The sequence below is a fragment of the Fistularia commersonii genome, chromosome 25, assembly GCF_037954325.1.
Source record: "Fistularia commersonii isolate RoL2024-O1a breed Wild chromosome 25, RoL_Fcom_v1.0, whole genome shotgun sequence".
NCBI lineage: Eukaryota > Metazoa > Chordata > Actinopteri > Syngnathiformes > Fistulariidae > Fistularia > Fistularia commersonii.
The window spans coordinates 12,680,280-12,707,764 of record NC_141308.1 but is presented as its reverse complement, the minus strand read 5'-3'; the positions used below and the strand labels follow the sequence as shown (position 1 = coordinate 12,707,764).

The window sequence follows — 27,485 nt, the reverse complement described above, 5'->3', positions numbered from 1 at the left end:
TGCCAGGCAACATAAAACCGTTCCGACATCAGGATCTCCTTTTCTTCCGACGCACCGTTTTTGATTTTCTTTTTTTCTCCCCATCCGCTCGTTCGAACCTTTCACATTAGAGGAAAAACTGGAAGGGGAGGGAGGATGAGGAGTCCAGTGTTTACTGTGACCGTGTGTGTGTGTGTGTGTGTGTGTGTGTGTGTGTGTGTGTGGGCACGCACACCCACGTGAGGAAGATGTACCACAACTATGGTTCCATGTAGCAAAGTGTCAGTTGGAGCCATTGCGGCGTCGGCCATGTTGGTTCCACGGTCCCACTCAGTGTGTCGTCGGCGCCTCGGCGTCGGCGTGGACCCGGTTCTGTTCCGGTGGAGGCCGTCAGATGGCGCCCGACGGCGCCGTAACGACTCCGGGATCTGCACCTCACTGCTTGTTGGGGTCCCAGTTGGGCAGCCTCTCCAAGATGGCCTGGTGGTCCAGGCCCACGGAGGCCACCAGGCCGTCTTTGTTGAGCGGCGTCCCGCTGTAGTCGATGTCCTCTCCTTTCAGCGTCGTCATCTGGCCTCCTATAAAAAGAAGATGCAGCACATTTATTTATAATTTAAAAAAAAAAACAAAAAAAAAAAACCCCACGGCTCTGATGCGGCTTCCTGTGTCTTGAATTGAGAATTTCATTAAAATGTATTTTAATTATTTTAGCAAGTGGATGGATGGACGTTTTTTTTTTTAATTTTATTTGTTCATTTTTAAAATAAAGAATTACAAACGGCGTGATATGAAGAGCGGGTTACTGTATAAGACATCTGTATATTGCCATGTGTTAATCATACTAATTACGGCCTATTTGTACACAATCTGCTCATAACAATAGTCCACCTTTAATTGCACTAGCTGTAAAAAAAAAAAAAAAAAAAATTAATTCTGCAAATACTGCATTTTTCTGACTTTTTAATTCCTCTTCCCTCAGCCGCAGGGAATCTTCAATCTTTGTAGTTACTGCTAACAGTTAAGACAATTCATATTTCATTGTATTTCTTATTCTTCCTCCTTTCTACTATTATCTATTATTGTTATGTTTTTTACTTGAAACTCTGACACAACAATTTCCTTCGGGATTAATAAAGTTGTTATCTCATCTCTCATTTATCTGTACATTCTGCTTTTAGCACTTTGGATGCTAACTGCATTTCGTTTCTCTATATCCTTACATGTGTAATGACAATAAAATTAAATCTAATCCAATCTAATGTCAAAGTATGCGCTCAGAATCCAAATATGTACGTCAACAGGTGTTCTTCCCACATGAATTATTAAAAACAAACATTGCAAACGGCTCACAGACGACACCTTGCAATCCTGTGTGAAGATGAAGGTGACGGCATACGGCCCTGGTGTTTTTTATATTATTTTATTTTGTTATCGTTCAATGAAATAGACCTTTTATTATTCAGGTTGACAGTAAGTGGATGACAGCACACACACACACACCGAGAGGAAGGCATTTTTGGTTTGTTGCGGGTGAATAATTTAAGTTCGCCCTTTTTTCATGAATAAAAGAGGGACTTAAATCGACATTTTTGCTTAAAAGTGACCTTCGACCTTTTCTTGACGGTGGACAAACGGCTCCAAATGGCTCTTTGAGCCGCTAAAGGTTGCCGACAAGCGGTCTGGGTGGACGGAGGACGGGGAGTTCTTACCCAGAGCGCCGAGCAGGGCGGCGCCCGCACAGATGTCCCACTTCTTGATGTAGGTGACGTGGACGTAGACGTCCGCCTGGTCCATGGAGTCCGAGTCCTTGGAGGGCATCTCCAGGAGAGACAGGACCTTGTATCCTGACGGAGGGACGACATGTTCCATACGCCGGTTTTTAGGGCTCAAATGCTGCCATCAATGCATTCATTCATTTTTTAACTATTATCTGGTGAAAGTTTTACTCACGCATACAACTTTTCTTTGTTAAGCGAAACGCCGTTTCTACCGTGCAGTATTTGCATACATAACGGCCATTTGTACCATACTGGCTCACCTTTATTTACCTTAAATGCTTAAATTTGCATGAATATAGCCCAATTATAAGTGCGGGTAAGCATACTCACTCGCAACTCCGCTGCCAGACAGTATTTTAATATTATCGCAAAGCCCGTCGTAACTCTGAGTCGTCGTTAATCGAGGACCAACTCTATAATTAACATTTTAATGCATTTTCTTTGTGCTACATCCAAACATAGGTATCACTTTCATAAACCGTAGTTTTCGTACTATTAGGCGCACTTGAAATCCTTCCATTTTCGCAAAAATCAGCCCTATGCATGAATTCTTGTTGACCTCCAAGCAATTTTATGAGGTAAATTTTCCCGATCGTGTACAAAACATTTGGGTTAATATCCTGACAAAAAAAATAATAATAACGCTAATAATAAGAAGATGATGCTTCACTCACCTGCTCCCCCTGCAGGTATGATCGTTGTACTGTTTCCAAAAGTGTCCTGGATGTAGCTTTTGACTTTCCCCGAGTGAGAGCGCGACACGATGACCTTCGGAGGGCTGACGGTGTAGGAGGAGCGAGGACGCATGTTCGAACCCTGGCCCACAAACCCCCAGGCTGGAGGAGGACGAGGAGAAGATCAACGCATGATTGCGTCTTCCACTATCTTTGACTTTTTTTTGGTCTGACGGCGGCATTTCTCTGATTGATCGGCGGACGGCGTGTTCCTCGGTCAATAGTTCAAAGGTCACGGATCCGATCGGGTTTTTGGATTGAGATTCCCAGCAGGACCAACACTGACTGAACGCAGATGTGTGGTTGGAGTGTGATGCCGCCTTTCCAGGGCACCAGAGACACCATGAGAACGTTAAAGGGGGAAGTGTGGGCGTTGATTGTATATAAAGAACAGGTATGTGCGTTATGCAGAACATCGTTGTTGTAACAACCCTGAAAACATCGCCGACAAACACATCCAGCCCTGCAAAATCGCTAACATGGACGAGGTGCCGCTCACTTTCCACATCCCGGTGAGTCACACTGTGGAGAAGAGGGGGACCAGCACGGTAGCGAGACGCACAACGGGGTACGAAAAGTCTTCTTGGAGACCATGGTTTCACTAAGAGTGGAAGGCAGCGCCGGGCGAGTTACGCCACAATTTGCGAATGGATTGTAGACGCTCGGGCTAACGTGTCTGCTGACACTGTTGTTGGAGCGTTTGCAAAAGCCGGCATCATTTCCGAGGAGCCGCGCGGTACGGAAAGCGACTCTGACAGTGAAGAAAGTAAACCTGGGATGTTTGACGGAGATTTGGCGCAAATGTTCAAATCAGAAACACAGGATGAGGACTTCCATGGGTTCGATTGATGACGATTACCGGTAAAAAAAATGTGAATACCAAACTCAGTTTAGCTCCTGCTCTATTTTTAAAACCGCACACTTGTATGTTTGTGTGTGTTGTTGTAAGGCGGACGTAGTAGAGGACACCATGAGAACATTAAAGGGGGAAGTGTGGACGTGGATCGTATATAAAACCCGCGCCTTAATATCAGGTGCGCCTTATAATCAGGTGCGCCTTATAATCAGGTGCGCCTTATGTGTGTGTTAAATACAGTAATGACACATATAACTGAGACTGCGCCTTTTGGTGCAATGCGCCTTATGGTCGTGAAAATACGGTACGTCCTCATGTAGCGCTTTAAAAAAAAAATATGGCGGGTTTGATTCTCGTGTCCAGTGACAACATTCTCTGGCCAGTCGGTGGCCGGCGGTCTGACGACGTCACGGTTTACTATCGGATTTTGTTGCGTGGGACCTGGTCTGGAACTGTGTTGCGGAAAAGCGCCATCATTTTTCCCCGCGAGCAGCCTCACCGTTCACACTCATACCTCACATGCGATGATATTGACCGACTTCAAACCTTGGATAGCATTAAGGCCGTCACGCCTGCTGAACCAGTTTACCAGCCAGCCCCGGATCATGGGAGGGATCCGCTAAGCCGGGGTCTGGAATGTGGACGCATCCTGTTTCCGAGGCGTGGGGTTAAAACACACTCACCGGTGAAGCCGCTGAACGGCAGGTGGATGACGCCGATGACTGGTTTGCCGTCCACGGCCACACACACCATGGTGGTAACGTACTTCAGCAGGTTCTCTGGAGGGCGGGATGCAGAAAAAAAAAAAAAAATGTCGTTAAAATGAGATGAAAATGTGACATTCTAAACCAGGGGTCGGGAACATATGGCTCTTCTGGTGATGCCGTATGGCTCCCGGACAATTTTGATTTGAAAAAGAAAAAATCAGTTTGGAACTGATTTTAAAATACTTGTGATATTTCTTCATAAGATGGAGAAAGTTGATTGGCTGGGGCGACCCCTGAAGGGAAAAGCCGAAAGAAGATTTCTTCATAATACTGTGTCATTTTAAAGTAAACAGAAATTAGTTTTGAAGATAAATTTCACGGGTCGCCCGTCGGTCGGGTCGGGAACCGTTGGCTTCCGAGCAAGTCCGGGTCATCGTAAAGGTGAAGACATTAATTTTAGCAAATCGCCAACTACTTTATCCGCATCAAACCTTGTAACAGAAAAGATGGCGACAAAGAAAAAAAAAGACGCTATTACCGTGCGTTCCAGGCTGCGTGGACGGAGGAATTTGCATTTGGATTTTTCGGTATGTCTAATATGCTATGATAAAATTGCATAGATGAAACAGTCAAATATCAAGCAAATCCATGCAGCACCAGAGGTCGCATTAAAAGTAAGACATATTTCTTTTTTTGTGCGTTAAAAATACTATATGGCTCTCGATGAAACATATCAAGAAATATTCGACTTTTATGGCTCTGATATGAAATGTATTAAAAGTATATTTGAACTTTCGACTCGTCCCCAAGCTGCTTGGAAAGTGCGCGTGGGTTAAAACGCCGACCGGTGTATTCCTGGGTGGCGTCCAAAGGGTCGATCCACACGGTGATGCTCTCGGCGGGAACCTCCTTCCCTCCTTGGATCTTGGCCAGGATGTCGGCCGGGATGTCGCGGCTCCACGCCGCCTCGTTGTCCACCACGCTGTCGTGCTCCTCGCTGTGCACCTGCAGAGGGGAAGAGGAGAACCATCTAAGAGGGACGACGCGAGGCTAAAAAAGCTGGTTTCGCGATATCTGGCTCGCTTCCTGCTCACCGTGATGTCGGGGAAAGTGTTCCGGATCAGGTAATACATCTTCCTATGCGACTGCAGGTCCCCCATGGTCAGAGGCTCGGAGGCCCCTTCCCTCGTCTTCCCCTTCGACTTCTCCTTCAGGTTGTTCTCCTCACGAACCGTCTTCACCTGAGAGGCGAAAGAGCGGCGCGTCATCGGCGGCGGGGATTCGCGGCGTGACAAGCTGCTCGCCGGTCGAGAGGGCTCAGTTACCTCTTTGCCGCCGAGGACCGCGGCCTCCACCGACACGGCCAGCAGGTCCCTCAGGTCCACGCTTCTTCTCTGTCTGAGGACCGACAGAGAAAAATAGCCGGTGCCTGTAAAACCACTGCCGAAACAAATATTCCGCGTCCCCTGCAGGGCACGCAAATGCTGTATGGATCCAGACCTGGGTGGGAAAACTTTTTGAGTTCTAAAATTTGCCAGAGGGGCCGGAAACAGACGGATGGAGTGGATTTGACCTGTAACGTGTAACAAAAGTATGAATATGCAAGGCTCGTTGGACAAAATGGTTTCCAAATTTTATTAAATTAATGATTAATTTAATTACATTTCATTTGACTGAATGAATGAAAAAGGCGCCGATCTCTTCTTTCGGGTCCAACACACGTTGAAACGTTTTGCTGAAACTTAACCGGCGGACACGAGAGTGGTAAAGTAAGTCCTGATGATCCACATCAGTTTCTTCCAGGAACGCGATAAACTGACGATACTGGAGCTTCCTTGCGCTTATAAACTACACAAGTTTTATAACTGGATTGACAACATGGTTAAGCTGCAATACAGACTTACACAGTGATTCCTGATGAATGACTCAATGAAGGAAAATAACGTCCTGCTCAGGGTTTTTGCTCTTTTACTTTATCCTGGATTCTTTTTAGCAGCCCAACATTTTTTGGAAGACCTTAAAACACTTTATAACCTTGACTTTGACACTTTATAGTATTTCTTATTCTCCCCCCCTTTTTTTTACTGTTTATACAATTCCCTACTATTATTTATTATTGTTATGTTTTATTTGAAACTCTGGTAGAACAATTTCCTTGAGGATAAATAAAGTTGTTCTTAATCTTAAATTTGGTGTTCCATTCGTCATGACATTGGCAAGTTTACTCCAAGGTAGTTTACATTTCTCAATGGCAGCAGACACATTATCGTATAAATCCTTCCCTTCAGGGATTCCATGCTCAAAAACTCTTCTGTTATCTCAAAACTGTCAATGCTAACATTTTGCTTATTTAGCAAAAGTGACAGCGGATATTGTACTCCTTAAAAACCGCAACAGTCTCTTGGCATATCGAGCATACAGCCTGTGATCAACATCTTTGAAAAAATATTTTGTCGTCCGTATTGAACAGTCGGCACTCACTGTCCACTTTCCTTTTCTTTGATGCACTGTTATTTAATTACTTTTATATTTATTTGGGAAAAGCTCAACTGTGAAGAAGAGGGCACCAAAAAGTCGCGCCATCTGATGGGGAAATGTGGGCATTACAGGGGAAAAGTAAACTCACGAGGTTTGCGGGTATCGGTAATATAAATTTCATGTTTAAATAAAACTGGGATATGTTTGGCGGGCCGGATTAAAAAGCCCAACGGGCCGGATGTGGCCCGCGGGCCGCAGTTTACCCATGTGCGATCTAGACCTTAAAGCTAAAACCACAGGCAGCTTTGAGTAACAATAGAAAAAGCTGGCGATGATTGACAACACAAATTATATTTTCATAACTTTCAGAAATGCCTGACATATAATCGCTGTGTGAGTTAAGATAAGGGCTTCATTTGTTGCATAAACAACCAGAAACAAGTGTCTCCCCCGTACAGCCAGAAGTGATTCTATCCCAAAAATTCACAACTAATTTTCTTTTTTAGGTGAACTTTTAAGTCAATTAAAATAATTTTGTCAGATGACTCATGATGACATTTCAGTTTTTTTAATTTCCCTCATTTTACAGTGCTTTTTTTAAATCAATCACATTTTCAAGCTAATTTTTAAGCTAATTTTTAGCTCGATTATTCAGATGGAGCATGGAGCTAGTCCCACAAATAAGTTCAATAAATAGCAGATAGTGCCAAAAGTAAAACATTATAAAGCACTAAGCGGTCAGGGTACGAACGACACTTGAAAATAATAGTAAAAAAATTTAAACCACAATAATACACATTTTGGGCATATTTAACAGACACGAATCGCCGAGGTTCCCGAGGGGGGAACACCCCGCCGGGGTCTCACCTGAAGGCGGCCAGGCGGCTGGAGGTAACCCCGGCGTACAGGTGGTAGATGACGCCGACGCCGAGCAGGCAGAACACCGCCACGCCGAGGGGGGACAAGCGGAAACCCATCGGAGCCATGGCTCTCTGGCTGCTTGTCGAGTTATAAAATCGAAGATGAAGAAGAAGCTCAACGCAAGACGTCTGATAAACGGGGTGGACGCCAGCTACGTGACGTGGCTGTCACTGGGGGACGTTACCTAGCCTACCGGCTACCGTGTAACAAACTTTCCCCGTACCGACGTCCGCTTCTCCGGTCGGTAACATTACCGTTCAACCGACCGCGTTTGATGTGTGTGTGTGTGTGTTGTTCGAGGGTGTCACGGCTCGACGGCTGTCGACGGCGGTGCAGAACAATCCGCTCTCTGTTCGAACATCTTTTCCTACGTACACAAAAGGTGACCAGTCGGCTGGTCGCTCCACTTCCGGGTCAACATTGATGTCGTCATCACGCCGGGACGTAATAAGCCGGAAGCGTTGACGCAACATATGTAATTTTTATTAAAAAAAAACTGTATTAAATAAAGAATTAAGATGATTTGTAACGTTCGACTTAAAAATATAACTTAAAATGATCATAGCGATGGTTTCAGTGGAAAATAAATTAAAAAATAGAAAAGCACTTCGTTCTCTGATGTAACGGCACATTAGGCTACAATTCAATGTCACATGCCATTAACAAGAAATCTTTTGGGAAATTAGACATGTATTTATTTATATATAAATATAAATCATTCTGACTATTTCGTTTCACATGGCTGGGCATTTTCGTATTTTTACTAACACATTTTAAAAAAATCAAAAAGATCAAATGTTAAAATAGCTTTCAGTTTATAATAGAAACACAACAGTACTCCCATTGCATTTCCGTGGAAGATATATACCCTTGGGGAACTTATGAAATTTCACAAAATGAGATACATTGAAATAAAGATTCAAAAGAAAGATGCATACAATATATTTTATTGAGAACCAAAAACCAAACATTATGAAAATAAACTTTCCAACCACACAGCTAATCTTGGCCTGAATCCATAATAAATAAATGTTTTGTTTGAGATCCTTGGTTTTGAAACACTTTGTATTACAGTCAAATTCATTGACAGTTAGGCTCTTTTTGACAAATGAATTTATTTTTCACATTTTTTTGGACCCGAGGACCAGAGACTATCAGCCTGCTTCTGTTTCCTTTAAGTCGCTGTCATGGTGGAAAAACAATCTTTGAAAAACAAAACCAACCAAAAGCTCATGATTCAAATTCTTCAATAAATACAACATTTTGTTCTTGGCACCGGAAAAATCAGCTCAATGCGGTGTTTAATTTTATTTTTATCTTATGATATGCTACTTGTCATTTTCTTCCTAACTTGTTGGATTTTTAGATTTCAAATTTGCACATCATTTGTAATGTAATTTTCTGATTACTTTTTTTTAAAGGTAATGCACTTAGATTGCACACATTTTTAAATTGTCTATTAGCCTTGAGGGAGGCTTCAGAGAACAATAACGTCCAGTTTCCCAAAGGAAGTGATTTGAAACTTGGCCAAAGAAATTAAAAAAAGACAAACTCGGTAAAGCAATTTTGACAGTAGAATTACATATCAGTTTTAATTTGATTTAGACGTTATTCAATATATATCAACATATGTTCCAGCTGTGACCTCAAGCATCCAGCGGAGTGCTTCTTTGTTCCCGGACCAGGCTTGCATCTTCTCAGAGCTCCAAGCTGTGAGTTCCTGCTGCTCCCCCTCGTCGTGCCTTTGTCTCCTCTTATTTCGGAGCAACAGAACCGAAGGGCGTCACGACGTCACCTCGACCTCTCCGTCACCTCGTCTTCCCGCGGTTCCAGAGACGTCCGAGAGGAGATCACCAATCGCGGCGATGTCGCCTCACCTCCCTCCTCTTCCCTCTGCGGGCCACTGGACAGCGATGTGGTACGACTTCAGCTCCTCCTCCGACACCAAGTCCGGTGCTCGGCTCATGAGGTCGTGACCCCGGAAGGATTTGGGGAAGGCGATGACGTCTCGTATGCTGGGGGCGCCGACCATGATGGACACCAGCCGGTCCAGACCTGCGGGAGGACAAAGGCGTCGAGGAGGACATTTGTACCCAAATTTGCACCCAAGAGCAGGAAGTTCGCTTGGAGTGCACATCGCGGCCAACCTCACCCAGAGCGATGCCTCCATGGGGTGGCGCTCCTGAATCCAGAGCCTCCAGCAGATGTGAGAGAACTTCGGGGTCCTCCTGAGCAGCCGAAACCAGATACATCGGTCAGAATAACGACAGCCACGGTGGAAATAAGTCCATTCTCAATCACAGCGACTGACCTTCAGGATGGTCTCCAGCACGTGCAGCTGCTCCGAAGCCTTGTGGATGCGGACGGACCCTCCTCCGATCTCGCAGCCGTTCAGCACCAGGTCGTAGTGCTGCCCGCGCACCTGAGAGGGACGGCAGGCGTCACCGTGGCCGATCGGTTGTTTTCGTGCGCGTTAACAACACAAACCTGTTGCGGATGCGTGTAGAGCAGGTGCGCGTCCTCGGGAACGGGAGCGGTGAACGGGTGATGGGCCGACTCCAGCCGCTCTGGATCGTCCTCTTTGGGCACGAAGAGGGGGAAGTCTACCACCCACAGGAAGCGGAAGGCTGAAGGGTCGCGGAAGGAGACGCCCCGAGACTCCATGAGCTCGGCGCACCGCAGACGGAGGTGACCCAGCAGAGGGCGCTGGAATGCAGAGGTGTTTTGTTTTGGGCATGTTTGCGCTTTCCACGTCACGACAAGCGAGCGGCGTCCTCACCACGGCCCGCAGGGAGCCGGCAGACATCAGCAGCAGGTCCCCGGGTTCGGCGCCAGTCCTCCGCAGCAGGTCTTCGGCGGCGGCGGCAGACAGAAGCTTCTTCAGGGGGGACTTCAGCGTCCCGTCAGCTCGGAGCAGCACCGGGCTGAGCTCCTGGGTGACAAATAGGTCCACTGGATCTCAAGCGTCGGTGATGTTTGACAGGAAACCTCACTCATTTGCACGTGTCGAGCCAAAACTCCATTGTCTAGTTTTGTTTTTTAATCCTTGTTGGTGTCACTCCACTCACATCATGTTTACTGTTGTCTACTCTTCTCCTTGTTGTTGTTCAATCTGCTGTCTATTTATTAATGGATGTCTTTTGCTATCTTTTAGTTGTCTCTTTTATCTATACTCATATTTATTGATAAAACAATTTAAGAATAAGAACAACTTTATTGTTGTGCCAGAGTTTCAAGCAAAACATAACAATAATAAATAATAGTAGGAAAATTGTATAAACTGTAAAAAAAAGGGGGGAGCATAAGAAATACAAATAAAACTATAAAGTGTCAAAGTCAAGGCTATAAAGTGTTTTAAGGTCTTAAGTGCAAAGATTTGAAGATTCCCTGCAGCTGAAGGAAGAGGAATTAAAAAATTAACAAAAGAATTTCACCTATGGGGATCAATACAGTATATCTTAACACATTTCTATAGCTCATAATGGTTGATTGTAGCGATTAGCATTAGCTGAAGGTCAAATGACTATTACTGATCAAGTACCGTATTTTTCGCACTATAAGGCGCATTGGATTATAAGGCGCACCTTCAATGAAGGGCCTATTTCAAATTCATTGATGTTCATGATGCTAGCTAGCGCTGTTGCCTTCATTCGAATAGTGACTGTAGAGACACTCCTACCTGCCGCTCTCTGAAAAACGAACCACTGTTTGAGTTTGTCCTCCAACTGTAGCCATCTCGCTTTGTGTCCTCGGAAACTCTGTTCTTTACTTGGAGCAGGTCATCTTGTCGCTTCCTCCACTTCAGTGCCATTGATTCATTAATGTTGAATTCTCTAAAAGCTGCTCTATTCCCGTGTTCTACTGCGTGACTGATCGCCTTGGGTTTGAACTCAGTGCCATTTTGGGGTCTTTATACTCACACAAGTGGTGTAGGACTGGAATTGCCCTTTACCGTTTTTACGCTGCTACTTCGGCAACGCCCCCTGACAACGATATTGATCCGTATATAAGGCGCATTGGATTATAAGGCGCACTGTTGGTTTTTGAGAAAATAAAGGCTTTTAGGCGCGCCTTAAAGTGCGGAAAATACGGTATGTTTTAGCAGCATTTACTTGTCAGAGGCTGAGGGGATCGACTGATCCGTCGACTTATGATAAAACCCACCTGGTCAAACTGCGTCCTCGCCGTGTGCTTCAGCGCTTCTAGATCTTTCCCGGTGAGGAGGTTCTGCAGGCCGACAAACATTTTCGTTCAGCTCGCTGTGCTCTCCTGAGGGTATCCATCATCCTACAGACGGCGGTTCGGCTCTCACCGCTCCATCGGGGACCCGGACGGCCACGACGGACGCTCCCGGTCGGCCGACGGCGGATCGGAAGAACTCGATTTCCGTGGACAGGAAGAGCTCCCCGACGTCCACCAGCTAAAAGAGAAGATATAATATAAGTATGTAATCAGGTCAGACGAGCCCAGGGTGACTCCTCTCGCCACGCTTGAACCTCGAGTCTCCGGTCACAGCGAGCGCACCTTCATGTCGAACCTGGTGTCGGGCTTGTCCACGCCGTAGTCCCTCATGGCCTCCTCATAGGTCATTGTTTGGAAGGGAACCTCGAGGGTGCCTTTCTCTGCAGGCCAGGAGTCCTTCAACAACCCCTCCACCAGGGACATGATGGCCGCCTGGTCCACAAAAGACATCTCTATGTCCACCTGGTGAGGAGTGCAAGAGGGGGTTAAATGTAAATAAAGCATATATGCTAAAGGTAAGCGAAAAAGTTTCCCCGCCGTCCTCCTACCTGGGTGAACTCGGGCTGCCGGTCTGGTTTGGAGCCCTCGTCTCGGTAGCAGCGAGCGACCTGGAAGTACCTGCGGATGGTGAACGACGTCCACGTCATTCATTGTGAATGTTTAGACTTTTAGGCCTGTTTTTTTTCTTTTCTTGTCGTCTCCACCTACCTGTCGACACCGGCCACCATGAGCAGCTGCTTGAACTGCTGCGGGCTCTGGGGTAAAGAATAAAACCGGCCCGGCTCTCTGGACGGAACCACGAACTCCTTGGCTCCCTGAACGTGATCAGGAGGAACGTAAAACACGGTTTACATTTTGGTGCTATTTTCTAATTGTCTCTCTATTTACATTTATATTCATATTTATCGACACACTGCTGTGAAAGAATTTCCCCAATGGGGATCAATGTTAGCATGTAGCTGTTAGCGCTACTGTTATTAATGAGATAATCTGTTTTCTCATATATGTTAATCTCGCTCACCGCCGCTGCCAAAGGTTTGCTCATGGGGGAATATTGATTGTTTTAAAGAGAGGTGGCCCAGACCTGCTCAGTGTGGAAAGAGTCCTCAAGATAACTGATATCTGAAGTTTCATTTAGTACCAAAGAGTGCCAGCAGAGGCCGCTGCGTCACTCGCAACGCTCCAGCCTGAGCAGAGAAGATTGATGAGTCTTACCCCCGGAGTTCTTTTGAATAAAGTTGGAGTCTCCACGTCTACGAAACCTGTCAAAGTAGAGAAGGAGATCTGAGAAAGAAGTGAGCAGCATTTGTCCGTGAAGTTACATTTAAAAACAATGCAATGCCACTAGGTAGCCCAGAGAAAATCATCGAAAACGCATTGAGGTGTGCGTGGTGTGGACTCGTCCGCGAAGAGACGGAGAAGTTGTTGTCAGTGAGATATGGTGGCGATGAGCATCGTCTGTGGGAAGGTAGGAGACGTTTATGGGGATCTGGTGCAGCGGACGGCGGGAACGTCAACGGACGATTGTTTAAAGCCGGTTTGATGGTTTTAAAAAGAGGACTGGCGTTCACTCTGAAGTTTAGACAGAAAGTGTATCAACATTACATTTAGCAACACAATAAGTGAGCGGCCAGAAAGTTAATAATAAACCTCCTCTACCACCATCTCCATCCGATCAAGAAAAATACACTTAATAAAATCACTTTATTTTGTTACATTTGCTTTTATAATGTATTGCATTTTTATATACATTATTTGTTAGGTTTAAAGTGATTTCTCTTGTTTAAAAGCATGGAACCAAAAAACGTCAGGGCTGGAAAGGATTAATAGCGTTTAATTAATTAGCATTTAAATTTGTTTCCATGAGGAAATATGATTCAATATACGAGCAAAGTAAATTATGAGCTCGTCGAATTAAACTCGTAAGTCGAGGTATTACTGGATGTTATTAGAATATTGTTCACGTCGTAATAACGCTCTACATGTGGCAACCGCCGTCTGCGAGCACCAACTTCTTGCAATGAGTAGATGAACGTCCAAAGTCCTACCATGTTTGTTGCAGAGGTATTCCCTCATCTTCATCACCAGCTGGGACCTCAGCCGGAGGTTGGTCTGCATGGCAGCGGATCTCAGGTCCAAGTAGCGATACTGCATGCGCAAAGACTCCGATTTCTTAAAAAATCAAAAGGTTATTGATCACTTACGGTTATGAGAATGAACTGAATCGACAACATCGGCTACTTACTTTCACAAAGTCCTTGATTTCAAAGGGCAGCTTCCGGCACACGTTGAACACTTGGACGTCCTCGGCCTGGACTTCGATTTCTCCTGTCGGCATCATCTGACGTGGACAGGGCGGATTTATTCGGATTAGAGGACGGAGCCGAGCAGCGCTTCGGAATTTTCACGACACGGTCTGCGGAAAGTGACCAAATCAACGGCGATGAAAACTTTCCTCTGGAGTTCCACAGTGTCGCTCCACCGAAATCCCGTTGAAACCCACCTTGTTCTCCTGCCCCGCCGGCCGCCGTTTGACTGTTCCCGTAACCATGACGACAGACTCGGGTGTGAGGTCGCACACCAGTTTTTTCAAGTGCTGCTTGGACTTCAAAATAAATACATAAATAATCGCGTTGAACGTGCGTAAAACTGCAAGATAACAAATGACAGTGCATTCTTACTTGGTCCTGAGGAATCAGAACCTGCGTCAGGCCCCTGAAGTCTCGCAGGACCACAAACAGGTCGTGTCTGTCGGGGGTAGAGAAGAGCGCTAAGGGTGTGTGTGTGAGTGTGTGTGTGATGTGGTTAAATCTACAGGTGTGTTTTGGGGGGATACCTGAGGTACTGGACCCAGCCGCAGAGGGTCACCTGCTCCCCGACGTGCTGGGGCCGCAGCTCCCCACAGGTGTGGCTCCTGAAGGAGAGGCTGCTGGGACCTGGACAAGAGGACAAGGAGACCAGGTGGATCGGTGGACACCTCCAGATCTTCTGGATCTCCATCGAGATCTGACATGGTAGAAACTTGTGCAATAATAATGATGAAAATATTGAAGGCGCTTTGCATGACTCTCAATGACAAAGTACAGACATATACTCAAAATGCTGATTTGAAAGAAACATTAAACACAAAAACAATAAAAGTGAAAACGTGGTCTGAAAAATGGAAGGTGATATCATATGATAATAATATGGTGGAAGTAGAATGGAGTTATTTCTCATTATCTACTTAAATGAGGATGAGGTTTTGCACGGTTGTTTTTTAACCCTCATATTATGTTAAGGGTCAATTTCACCCATTGGGTCAATGGGTGAAATGGGTCAAATTGACCCTAAACATAAAGTGAGGGTTAAACTCGAAGTTCATTGATAAGGAAAACATTTATAATCAGGGGAATTTATGAGAAGGGGATCGAGTGTCATCAAGCCCGGTTCGGGACACCGACGGCCGGCTACCTGTGAGCGGGGCGCCCGGGGCGCGGAGAGCCGGGCTGCGGCTCGCATGTCTCGGGTCGAGGCTCCAGGGGAGGCGTCCTTGACACGGGGTCGGCTTGGGGCTCAGGCGGCGGACGGCGTCCACACCCCGGAGGCACCTCAGCGCCGAGAAGCCGCTCCTCGCTGCCATGTTCCTGCGCCGCGGAGGTCGAGCGGGGAGAACCGGCTCATCGCCTTCCGAAGCACCGGGGTTCGTCGGAGCCGCACGCCGGGTTAGGACGCCTGGGGCTGGGCTTCGAACCTCCGTCACCACCCGCGGTTCCGTGTTTGCTAACTCTTCTTCTCTTGCTAGGTGCTTTGCTAGCAAACAGCGCTAACAGCGAAGCGGCGGACGTTTACAGCCACCGGCACTTTAAATCAATTTCTTCGCTTTGTTTTTTTTATAAGGCGATACATTAAAAAAACAACAATAAAATTCAAACTTCACGGCCAGTATCAGTTATTATTTTTAAACGGCAAATTTAAGGAGGGAAATAAGCCAAGATGCAAAATCATTCTTATGAAACTAGCTCACGGGCGCCCCCTAGCGGCCTGGAGGTCGCAGCTGCAAACAATCAAAATGAGGGGAGTCAAAACATCAATAAAGGATAATAGTTAATAAAGCACATCTCCAACAGTTACATCAAATAACAATTTTTAATCGGATCTTTACATGTAAAAGCTATTTCAGGGACTTCTTCCTGTCTCAAATGTCTTATCGTTCCTTCATCCTTCCCTCGTCGGCGGGCTCATGTTGACAGCAGGGCCTCCATCTTCTCGATAATTTCCATCATGGCCTTCATGTTCTTGTTCAGCTGCATCTCCCTCATCATGGCCTTCTGCTGCACGTCCAGCAGGGCGTTGGTCTGCTCCTTCCGCAGCTCGTTGCGTTGCTTCTCCACCTTCTCGATGCCCTGCAGGAGCAGCTCGTGCATCACCGACAACTCCCTCAGCTCCTGCTTGAGGTCCTTCACGTGAGCGGCGCTCTCCTCGCGCATGCTTTTGGCCTTCTTGTCCTCCTCCACGTCTCTGTGGAGCTCGGGCAGCTTCTGCTCCACCTCCTCCAGGGATTTGCGCAGATGTTTGTTCTCCTCCTTCAGCGACGAGAGCTCCTTGTCTCCTCGGACGTGCTGCTCTCTGAGCTTGGTGAGCTCCTTGTCCAGACCTCGCTTTTCGATGACGTGCGCCTCGTGAAAGGCCACGTAGTCCTTCATCACCCGCTTCATCACCACATTGTGGTCGGTGATGAAGGTCTCCAGGTGCTTCTGGATCTGCGCCTCGATCTGGTTGATCTTGTCCTCCGTCCGGTCCTGCATGGTGTGGATCATCTCCTGCCTCTCCTCCTCGTGTTTGAACTCCATCTGCGTGATCCTGTGGTCGTTCCTGAGGTTGTGCAGCTCCACCTCGTTGTCCAGGCTGATCTGGTTCAGCAGGATGTGTTTGTTGAGCTCGCTCTGGCGGAACTCCAGCAGCAGGTTGTGGATCTCCTCCCGGAGCTTCACCTCCGACTCGGTGAGCCGGTCCTGGATCAGCGACGACAGGATGGAGTTGTCGATCTTCCCCTCGAAGACGCCGGCGTGGTTCTCCAGCTGCACGTGCTTCAGCTTCTGCTTGTACATGTGGCTCTCGGCCTGCCAGCGCTCCTGGGCCTTCTCCCTCTCCACGTGGCTCTCGCGCAGGGTGGCCCTCATGTCCTCCAGCTTCATCTTGGAGGTCTCCCAGCAGGCCTTGATCCGGTCCCTCACCAGCGGGATTCGGTTGCACTCCTCGCGCAACATGGCCAGCTGCATCTGCATCCGCACCATCTTCTCCCTCTGCTCCTCGGCCGGGGTCTTCACCTTCTTGCCCTTGGCGCCTTTGCCCTTGGCTCCTTTCTTGGGCGGCATCGTGGAACGCGTCCGGCCCGACCTCTGGAGATATCAAACACCTTGACACCTGGAATATGAAATAGATAAGACCGGACAGGCGTCATCTTCGCGCTGTGAGGTTCCTTCACAGTCGCGATCCGTCCCGATCATCTTCCCCTTTGTGATGTCGCCTCCGGCGCCATGTGACATCACAATCCCCCCACTGGAAATGACCAGAAATGGGTCTCCATGGCCGAGCAGCCACATGTCGCTGATCGTGGGACACAGTGGTGTAAAGCACGCCGACACCGGACTCTAGAACGGTGGAGACGCCTTTTTCCCCGGAGTGACGATCTGGCAATCTGATGGACGAGGCTGTCACCAGGGGAGCGATACTTGTATGACTGCCAAGTGGGAAGTTTGGTGAAGGGGGGGATTATGATTTGGGGTTGTTTTTTGGCCAAAAATTGCCACAAACACACTCCTGAAGCTTGTGGACAGCCTTCACAGAAGAGTTGAAGCTGTTGTCGCTGCAAAGGGTGGACCCACGTCATATTGAACCCTACAGATTAGGAACGGGATCTCACATATGCAAGTCAAAGCAGGTGAGACAATACTTTTGGCCATATAGTGTATTTTGCACTTCCCTGTGTCACCATGACGACCAAATGTATTTCCAAATTCCTAACTCCTTTCCCTGATTGTTGGTGATTTTTAGGTAATATTTTGGTTATTGTTTTCTTTTACTTTTCCTATACCGTTGGATTATTTATTTTATTCATTTATTATTTTTTTGCTGTTGAGTGACTGATTGTATACATGCAGATGTGTGCAATATGTTTGATCCGTTTATTGTGTATTATGAGTATGCTGCTTGATACCTTAATTTCCTTTAGGATCAATAAAGTATCTCTACTCAACCCCCGTGTTTTTTAATCGTGTTTTTCTTCAACCGTGTCAAAGAGCTAGAGAAAAAAAAATGCTTAGTGCCCAGTTCGGGATCAAAATATTGACTGAATAAATGTTTAAAAAAAAAATCTGTACACAGAGTGCTCCAAAAATATACATTATTTATTTTGAATCTGATGAAGCGCTTGTTTGCCCGAAACGTCATGCTGGAATAAATTTTCCGTACTTTATGTGAAATAAATTATCTTTATTTTTGAAGCTCTCTTGGTGTGCGGAATTTTTTTTTCAAACTTTTCTTCAACCTTGTAACATTAATTTATTCTTTTTTTTTTTGTCTTTTTCAATGCACATCCTGCACTCAGGATTGTGGGGCTGCTGTACGTTTAATTAATTCCATGTCTTTGCTTTTGTTTTTTTTAAAAAGGAGATGAAGTGGGGAAAAAAAAAACAATAAAATCCAAACTTAATTTAAGCTCCAGTTCATATTTTTAAATGGTAGATTTAAGGAGAGAAATTAACCAAGATGCACAATCATACACATGAATCCAGCTCACTGGCGCCCTCTAGTGGTCCGGAGGTCGAAGACGCAATCAGGAGTTATCCCCTTTTACGCTTCTTTACTGTTGAGGCAAAATATACAAAAAGAGGTACTTTAAGAAAACAAAAAACATGAGGGGAATCAAAATATGAATAAAACTCCCCGTACACGCTTTACTGGTTTACTTTTTTTACTGGTTTATTTTTATTTATGTCATAAAATTGATTTTAGTTTAATTTTACTTTAGTGGTCCGGAGGTGTCTAGACTCTGTTGTCTATTTATTCGTGGATTTTTTTTTCATATTCATATTTATTTCCCTCTTTTTTTTGACAGAACTGTAACACTGGTGTGACAAAGAAATTTCCCCTATGGGGATCGATAAAGTTTATCTTATATTTTTGACATTTTTTTTCTTCTTAGGCTGGAACAGTGGGCAGCAACCCGCGGCTCCGAGTGACTTGGGAAAATAAATTTTAAGAATTTTATTTGTGTTAGTTCCTTTTTTTAATTTTAGTTCTAAATTGGAAGACTATTGTGATCTTGAAATATTAAAATAAAATTATTATTTTTCGACGCTCAAAATGAACGTCACACTCATGGAAGCCAGTATGCCGTCGATTTGTCGAGACTTTCAACTCCAGGTAGGCAAAATATATTTGTTTACACAAAGTGTAAAGGTAAGAAAAAACAATAAATACAGTGGTACCTTTATTTTAGATGTTAAAAAGTAATTGCGGCTCACAGTGTTTTCATTTCCGTGGAAACCGGGTCCAAATGGCTCTTCGGGTGTTAAAGGTTGCCGACCCCTGCAGTAGAATAATAGCTATTTCATCCCGAAAAGCGCTAAAGAACGAAAAATCGCAAAAACCTAATTCCCCCCCAAAAATCAGCGAAATAGCCATGGCGCACTATAATGTATTTTCACGTGGATCTTGCATGATGTATCAGCCGGGTTTATTTAAACCCTAAAACCAGACGCGGCTTATCAGCGTCAAGAATCGGGTCTAAAACAGAACCCTCCCCCCCAGATGTCGGCGGTTCCTTCCCGCCGCCGACTCTTCGACTCTGGGCTTCTGTCGTCGACCCATTCATGGCGGTTTCCCTTCCCCGGCCGTGTTTGTGTGAATAAGCCTCCTAGCCGTACGTTGTCCGAGCTCCGCTTTCAGCTCTTTACGCCGCCGCGTGCAAGCGGAGAGCCAACGCTACCCAAAGGAGATCTAACACACACATGCTAAATGTAAAATTTCCTGCTGAACGGGAGTGTGTGAGCCATTGTCTGAGTGACGGCATTAGCATCGGCTTCAAAGCGCCCCGAGCACGTAGACACGGGAAATGCTTTCGTTTTCCCGCGTATGCTACGCTTGATAACGAGAAACTCTCGGCTAGCAACAAAACAAACACGCGCTAAATGCACGGCGAGGGTCGATTTAATGCGTGGTCGCCACCAAAGTTAATTTGTGAAAATAAAGCTGTTGTTTGCGTTGCATGGCGGTGTATGAAAGACACAAGGAACCCCAACTCGGCACTAGCTTAGCATGCAGGGGGAGTTGGGTTGAAGCTCCACGATCTTGGTGCTTCACGTTTTCTTTTGAGGACAGCAATGAACGTTTTCTAGCCAGAGAACGGACGGAGTGACTTCGAGGTAAATGCGGTGAGCGGCGCCGGCGGCAAGAAGCGTATTTGAGTTGAAGGAGCTGGTTTGGCAAATTAAGAATTTTGATTTTTTTCGCTCTCGTATTCTTATAGTGAAATCTTTTTTTGTATTTCAAGGATAAAATTAGCTTGTATCGTGCTTCGTATCTTAGAACAAGTGATTCGAATCCCAAGGGGCCACTCCACCCAATTTTGCAGAGAATAGGGCACATGATAAAACAGACGGTTTTAAAAGCGAGACAAAACAGTTGCGGGAGCTGGTTTGGCGTGTACCGTGCAAATTTTGAATTTTGATTTTCTTGCACTTTGTATTAAGGATAAAATTCGCTTTGTATCTTGAAAAAGATATGTAAAGTGATTTGCTTGTTAAGGGACCGCTGTACCAGATTTTGCGGACCATAAGGCGCACTGCATTATAAGGCACATGATAAAACATACGGTTTATAAAGCGAAATAAACAGTTGCGGGAGCTGGTTTGGCGCGCACCGTGCAAATTTTGAATTTTGAATTTTGATTTTCTTGCACTTTGTATTAAGGATAAAATTCGCTTCGTATCTTGAAAAAGATATGTAAAGTGATTTGCTTGTTAAGGGACCGCTCTACCGGATTTTGCGGACCATAAGGCGCACTGCATTATAAGGCGCATGTTAAAAAATATGGTTTATAAAGCGAAACAAAACAGTTGCGGGAGCTGGTTCGGTGCATACCGTGCAAATTTCGAATTTTGATATTGTTTCACTTTATATAACGTGGATAAAATTTGCTTTGTATCTTAAAAAAATCGTATGTCAAGTGATTTGCATGTTAAGGATCCACTGTACCGGATTTTGCGGACCATAAGGCGCACCACATTATAAGGCGCATGTTCAAAAATACAGTTTATAAAGCCAAACGTAATAGTCAGGTTAATCGAACTTTATTCACTGTTTAATTTTGTCCTCTAACTGTGGCCATCTGTCTGGACATCTGTCAAAAACATTTTGAATAATATTGTTTGGAGGTCAGTAAACACAATAAGAATTCACGCATGGGGACACTTTTTGAGAAAATGTATGGATTTTAAATGCGCCTTATAGTCCGAAAAATATGGTAACACTCGACTTTGCTTTGATGTGTAGAAAAATATTTTCATGGTTTGATCGCATGGTTTGCATATGATTGCTGAAGCATTTGTGGGGGAAAATCTGCAGAAAATAAAATAAAAAACAAACAATAGATTGGGAAAATACATTTCATTATGACATACTATATTATATAATACATCCAATAACACTGCAGACGCAGGCTAATACCGCCCAATACCTTCGTTCCCGACAAGGAGGAAGGTAAATAAACTACTTTCTCAGATATCGGAAACAATCCGTTGGTGTGGATACCGAGAGGAAAATAGAGCCTGTGTCTTTCACTTTCATGCTTTTCATCCCTCTGTTTTTCAATTTTTCATTCATCCGGAGTCTCTTCTATGGGGTTGTGATCTATGGAGAGATATGAAACACACACATGCACACACACGCACACACACACACACACACACACACACACTCACTGCAACTACAACTACAGAGGTTTGAAGTGATGTCATCATGTAGCAGGATATCCTACCTCTGCTACACAAACACTCCTGGAGGCCTGTCAGGTTTGGTCCACACACACACACACACACACACACACACACACACACACACACACACACACACACACACACACCTTCGCAACCTCCACTCCAGAACTTTCGGCTTCCCCTCGCAGCTTGATGTTAAATCAGGATTATTGCGCAAATTGACAAAATAAAAGCACATTTTAAAAGTGAAAAATGGGTTTGTCTATTTATTGTTTGTATTAAGTGTGACTTCTTTTTCTGGGCTTTTCCCTCCAGGGGTCGCCACAGCAAATCCACCTTCTCCATCTAACCCTATTCTCTGGATCCTCCTCTCTCACACCAACTAACTTCAGTCGAGAGAGGAACTCTGGTTTGTATGAGGAAGTCTAGAGTGGCAGAAAAGTATGTTAGACTGGCGCAGGACATGTATGCTCTCTGTGAGACAGTCACACCAACTAACTTCATATCCTTTCTCACAATGTCCATAAATCTTCTCTTTGGTCTTCCTCTAGACCTCCAATTCAAGCATCCATCTGCCAGTATATTCGCTATCCCTCCTCTGTCCATGACCCAACCATCTCTGACCTTCTCTCCAAAACATCTAATATGTGCTGTTCCTCTGATAGACTCATTCCTGATCCTGTCCATCCTGGTCACTCCCAAAGAGAACCTCAACATCTTCATCTCTGTGACCTCCAGCTCTGCATCCTGTCTTTTGGTCACTGTAACAGTTTCTAGTCCATACATCATCACTGATCTCACCACTCTCTCCTCCACCTTTCCTTTCCTTCTGACTGATAGTCTTCTATTTCTTCCTACCCCTGACACTTTTCTCCACCCACTCCAACCTGGTTGAACCCGTCTCTTCACCTCTTTTCCACACTCTCCGACGTTCTGGACTGTTGACCCCAAGTACCTGAAATCCTCGAACTTCTTGATCTGCGCTCCCTGTATGCTAACGTTCCACCCGATTTCCTCTCATTCATTCTGTCTTGCTGCGACTGACCTCCATTCCTCACCTTTCCAGAGCATACCTCCACCTCTCTAGATGTTCCTCTACCTGTTCCCTGCTATCACTACAGATAACAATGTCCTCTGCAAACATCATGGTCCATGGAGATTCCTGTCTAACCTCATCTGTCAGCCTGTCCATCACCACTGCAAACAAGAAGGGCCTCAGAGCTGATCCCTGATGAATCCCACCTCCACCTTGAACTCCGTTAATTTGTGTTAAGTGTGACAGTCTCACTGAAATAACATTGCAAGTGTATCACAGTGTGTTTGTGTGTGAAGGACCGCCCTGAAAGTTCCCCCAAACACCTGCGGAGGAACTGAGGTGCCGTCCATCTCAGCTGGTGGTGGTGGTGGTGATGGTGGTCCTCAAAATTTACAAATTTTAATATCTTTACCATTCTACCATTTTAAATGATATAAACAAATGTATATAGAAATAGATAATATATATAGAAATAATGTATATGCATATAATGTATATAGAAATATGTATATAATGTATAATGTATATAATGTATATAGAAATAGAAATATAGAAATGTATATACAAATGTGTATAGATATGTATATATATTTGTGTGTGTGTATATATATATATACATACATACATATGTACATTTATCTACGTGTGTGTATATATTTATATACATATACAATATGTATATATATACATATATATAATATATATACTGTAATATATATTCATATATATATTGTAATATAATATACATATACAAACAGGGCCTCACACACATATATGTGTATATATATATAGACACACGCAGATAAATGTGCATATGTATACATATATATACATATACATATATATATGTATACATATATATGTATATATATTTTATATTTTATATATACATATCTACACATAAATATAATATTCCCTTCTTCTTTTTTTTAATTTAATTTCTTTTTAATTTTAATATATTTTTTTCTTTTTTTTTTTTTTTTTTTTTTTTTTAACATTTTTTCATTATAAAAATTTTATTCTTATTGATGTTCACAGTTCTGATGCCGCTACCCCATGTGCCCCCCAAATCGACCCTCTTGGACAAATAAAGTTTTTCCGATTCTGATTCTGCAGCGCAAACTGCGGAGCAGCGACCCGGAGGAACCGTTGTTCTCGCAGAAGACGGGGGGGGTGAAGATGTGGTTCTGAAGGAACTTCCTTCAGCTGCCACGTGTTTAGAACTCTGGCGAACGCAGACAACACAACATATTCCCATATTTGGGCCGCGGTCACAACCGGTCGTTTTAATATCTTCAAAGCGGTAACGCAGATGTGTGTGTGTGGTGGTAGTTTGAGAACCGGTTTGTACTGGCAGCCCGACTGAATACATTACAGAGGTTTTTATTCCTTCCAGAGAATCGCCTTCCACTCCGGCCAGACAAACAGGGCCTCACACACTTCCTCTGTGCACGTCGACGCGAGTGTGTGTTCCACTTGGCCTAACACCTCCGGGCAGCCGCAGGATATTGTTGTCAGTTTCGTTTTGAAGGGGGGATAGACTGACGCCGCCCGGTGTGTTGTGTCTGTCGGTGAACCGGGGAGACGCCGGGGGTCGTCGCTTCGGAGGGGGGGGGGGGGGGGGGGGGGGTCGGGTGAAATCCGAGGTGACGGGGAAGGAGGTGGGAAGAAACGGGTCGGGGGATCAGTGTGTCAGCGAAAAATAAAAAGTCCTCGCGTCCAGATGTTCCTACGGTGCGGACCGGTCGGCCTGAAAAGGAGGTGGCGTTGGCTAGCTCCACTTCCTTAGCGTGCTAGCATAAAAAGCGGGCATTGTTTTTGCAGGCGTAGACTCGTATGTGGACAATAAGTTCATTTTTTTGTATTTGTCGCACTTGAAATGCTTCAATTTTCTCAGAAAATGTATGAATTTTTGCTGCGCATCATGCTAATGCTAACAATAACAGATGGGTATTTCCCCATCAGATGTTACCCTTCTGGGTAACTTGCGTTTTACTTATTTTACTGCCTGTTTATATATTGTAGTTATTTTATTGCCTATTTGTATATTTTATATATATTTTATTGGCTATTTGTATATTTTATATATATTGTCTATTTGTACAGTTTTATATTTGTATTGTCTTCCCAGGACTACGGATGGAAATTAGCTATGAGCTACAATCTGGTACAAACATCTCTGCCTCTGTGCTTAATGTAATTGTACACTGTCCTAATAAACTTTTTAAACTAATTTAAATGATGTTATTTTAATTTTAAAAAGGTTTATATTGTCGGATGCATTATATAATATAGTATATCACAATGAAATATTATATTTTTTCTTTTATTTTCTGCAGATTTTCACACGCATGTTTTGGGAATGATACGCAAACCATTCCTGCGATCACAAACTCAAAAATACAATGAAAATGACTTTTTCCGCATGTTAAAATGAAGTTGAGTGATTTTTCCGCACTATAAGGCGCACTTAAAATCCTTACATTTCCTCAAAAATCGCCCGTATACCTAATTTATGACCTCCAAGTCCAGTTGTCAAGTTCCACAAGATTTTCAGTTCAACGACTAGTTTAACTCTTAACAAATTAACATCTTTTTATGTATGTTGTGGTTGTATGTCTGACCGATCATCTTCTTTAGCTATGCACCGCGGATTCTGTTTGGTAGCGATTAGCTCAAGAGCTAATTCGCGCTGACCTCATCCAGGTCATGGTGGATTCTTCTCAGAATCTTCTTGTCTTGGCAAGCGGACTTGAATTTCTTCACTTGAAGACATTTCGGCCCTCAAGAATCGAAGAGGGGTGAAACGTCTTCAAGGGAAGAAATACAAGTCCAGTTGCCGAAACAAGAAGATTTCGACAAGCTGCATCCATAGGAGCATATTTCTGCACAACATCGCCATGGTTGTTGAGCAATACATCCACTAGAGGGCGGTGCAGAGTTCAGAGGTCACGTCTAAGGTGGCGATAACGTACTTTCTGATAAAGAGGCGGCATGTGGACCATGTGTTAGCATGTGTTAGCTTCTTTCTTTCTGTTCCTTTCACCGGTTGAGCAGGACTTCTGCTGGTACTGCACCATTTGGCTACGTATCTGCGAGCCCCGTGAGACCAAAACTGCGACCACATGCAGATTAGCGTCGTTCCCATCACATCTTTACCTTGTAATGACTGATAAAAACATGTCGCGAGATCACAATACGACAGATGGACGTTCGAGGGGTGCCGAGAACCTCTTTCCAAGCGCTCCAAAATGCACCGTTGTCATTTCCAGGACTACTGTGGCCATTGTTTGTGCACCACCCATCCATCTGACCGGACGTTTACCTCCATTACCCTGCTATGTTTACCTCCATTCTCTGCCCAGAATAGCCTGTCACTCAGCAGCCACTGTTCGGCCGTTTCCTCCAATAGCGTGACTCTGCGATGGCGGCGGGGGTCGGCGGGTGGGCGGGGAAGGAAAACAAGATATGACACAGCGGGCCGGAAACGCAAGGACATGTTCAGAAAGAACGTGGAATGAAATGGAAGGAGAGGTATGGCGATGGCGGGCGATGCAAGAGAGGAGGAAGGAAGTAAGAAGGACAGAACATCAACAAAAGGAAGAAAAGTTACGACCACAAAGGGGTAAAGGAGAATTTGAAATGATAGAAAAACGCCGAGGTCAGCTTTGAAGTCCACTAATAGGCCGCCGGGCGACTGTTGTGGTTCTGATATGACTGGATAAACAGCGGAGGCCTTTCGTTTGGGTCCTGATGGACGGACTGACGAAAGTACCTCCCCGAAAACAAAAAGTGATTCAGAGCGTTTTTGGGTCTCGTTTCTGGCGTGAGTCATCGCACTTGACAGACACCGCATTTGAAGTTCGCCGTCGGACTGAGGTCGTAAGTTTAAGTCTAGAGCTTAAGATATGGGGTCCAAAGAACACTTGTAAAAATGTCCAATGACTCAAATTCTTATACCCCATATAAGGGCATCGGTGGGACACTGGGTGAGAGTTTATATGACCTCCGTGATGAAGAAGACATCCAATTACATTCTTTTTACCCTTGTTGCTTTACAAATTACAAATAATCCCGAAAAGTCAGAAATACAATAAGAAGTACCCTGGGGGACGTATTTGCTATTGTCATTTGTGACAATACTGTTCCCTGCTCTCCCTACAGATCACAATGTCATCTGCAAACATCATGGTCCATGGAGATTACGGTCAGCTCGTCTGTCAGCCTCTGCAAACAAGAAGGTGCTCAGAGCTGATCCCTGATGAAGTCCAACCTCCACCTTGAACTTCTCTGTTGCACATACAGCACAACGCACCGCTGTCTCACGCCAAGCATACATGTCCTGCTCGAGTCTACCATACTTCTCTGCCACTCCAGACTTCCTCATACAATACCAGAGTTCCTCTCACGACTGAAGTTACTTGGTGTGAGAAGGGAAGCTGCAGAGAGTAGGCTCAGATGCAGAAGGTTGATTTGCCGTGGCGACCCCTGAAGGGAAAAGCCCAAAGGAAAAGAAGATTTGTAGCAATATAAATTGGGCATGGCTTTACATTTCAATCAATGTGACCTTTTCCATTTAGTTATTAGTATCAACTAGTTTTAATATAATCATATTGAAGGTGATTTTTTTTTCCCCAATTTTCTTGCGCCTCCTGGAGTCCACCGTACTCATAGCACTTGCCTATATTGCCTAATGGGCCAGCCAGCTCTGCGGGTAATACTACGTTTTGTTACTTGTATGCTTGTGGTTGTTTAACCGATCAGTCCCTGTTCC

The 27,485-nt window shown here is 44.8% G+C and overlaps 3 protein-coding genes across 3 annotated transcripts; all 3 read right to left on the bottom strand.

Annotated features, from left to right (window-relative positions):
• Positions 1-139: 139 nt before the first annotated feature.
• On the bottom strand, positions 140-7,869 carry bpnt2 (3'(2'), 5'-bisphosphate nucleotidase 2). The gene is made up of 8 exons (XM_086172543.1): positions 7,400-7,869; positions 5,380-5,452; positions 5,149-5,295; positions 4,900-5,059; positions 4,031-4,126; positions 2,432-2,593; positions 1,689-1,823; positions 140-557 (listed from the first exon to the last, which is right to left on the bottom strand). The coding sequence occupies exons 1-8, from the start codon at positions 7,516-7,518 to the stop codon at positions 415-417; spliced, it is 1,035 nt and encodes a 344-aa protein (XP_086028669.1). The 5' UTR covers positions 7,519-7,869; the 3' UTR covers positions 140-414.
• A 1,148-nt stretch (positions 7,870-9,017) lies between these two features.
• On the bottom strand, positions 9,018-15,458 carry dars2 (aspartyl-tRNA synthetase 2, mitochondrial). The gene is made up of 17 exons (XM_086172165.1): positions 15,149-15,458; positions 14,532-14,631; positions 14,377-14,443; positions 14,199-14,300; positions 13,941-14,036; positions 13,744-13,867; positions 12,911-12,957; positions 12,404-12,510; positions 12,244-12,313; positions 11,978-12,157; positions 11,766-11,873; positions 11,618-11,680; positions 10,233-10,385; positions 9,941-10,159; positions 9,765-9,875; positions 9,606-9,681; positions 9,018-9,508 (listed from the first exon to the last, which is right to left on the bottom strand). The coding sequence occupies exons 1-17, from the start codon at positions 15,315-15,317 to the stop codon at positions 9,327-9,329; spliced, it is 1,974 nt and encodes a 657-aa protein (XP_086028291.1). The 5' UTR covers positions 15,318-15,458; the 3' UTR covers positions 9,018-9,326.
• Positions 15,459-15,915: 457 nt separating this feature from the next.
• Positions 15,916-17,052, bottom strand: LOC147219347 (dynein regulatory complex subunit 4-like). The gene has a single exon (XM_086173139.1). The coding sequence runs from the start codon at positions 17,050-17,052 to the stop codon at positions 15,916-15,918; it is 1,137 nt and encodes a 378-aa protein (XP_086029265.1).
• Positions 17,053-27,485: the final 10,433 nt, after the last annotated feature.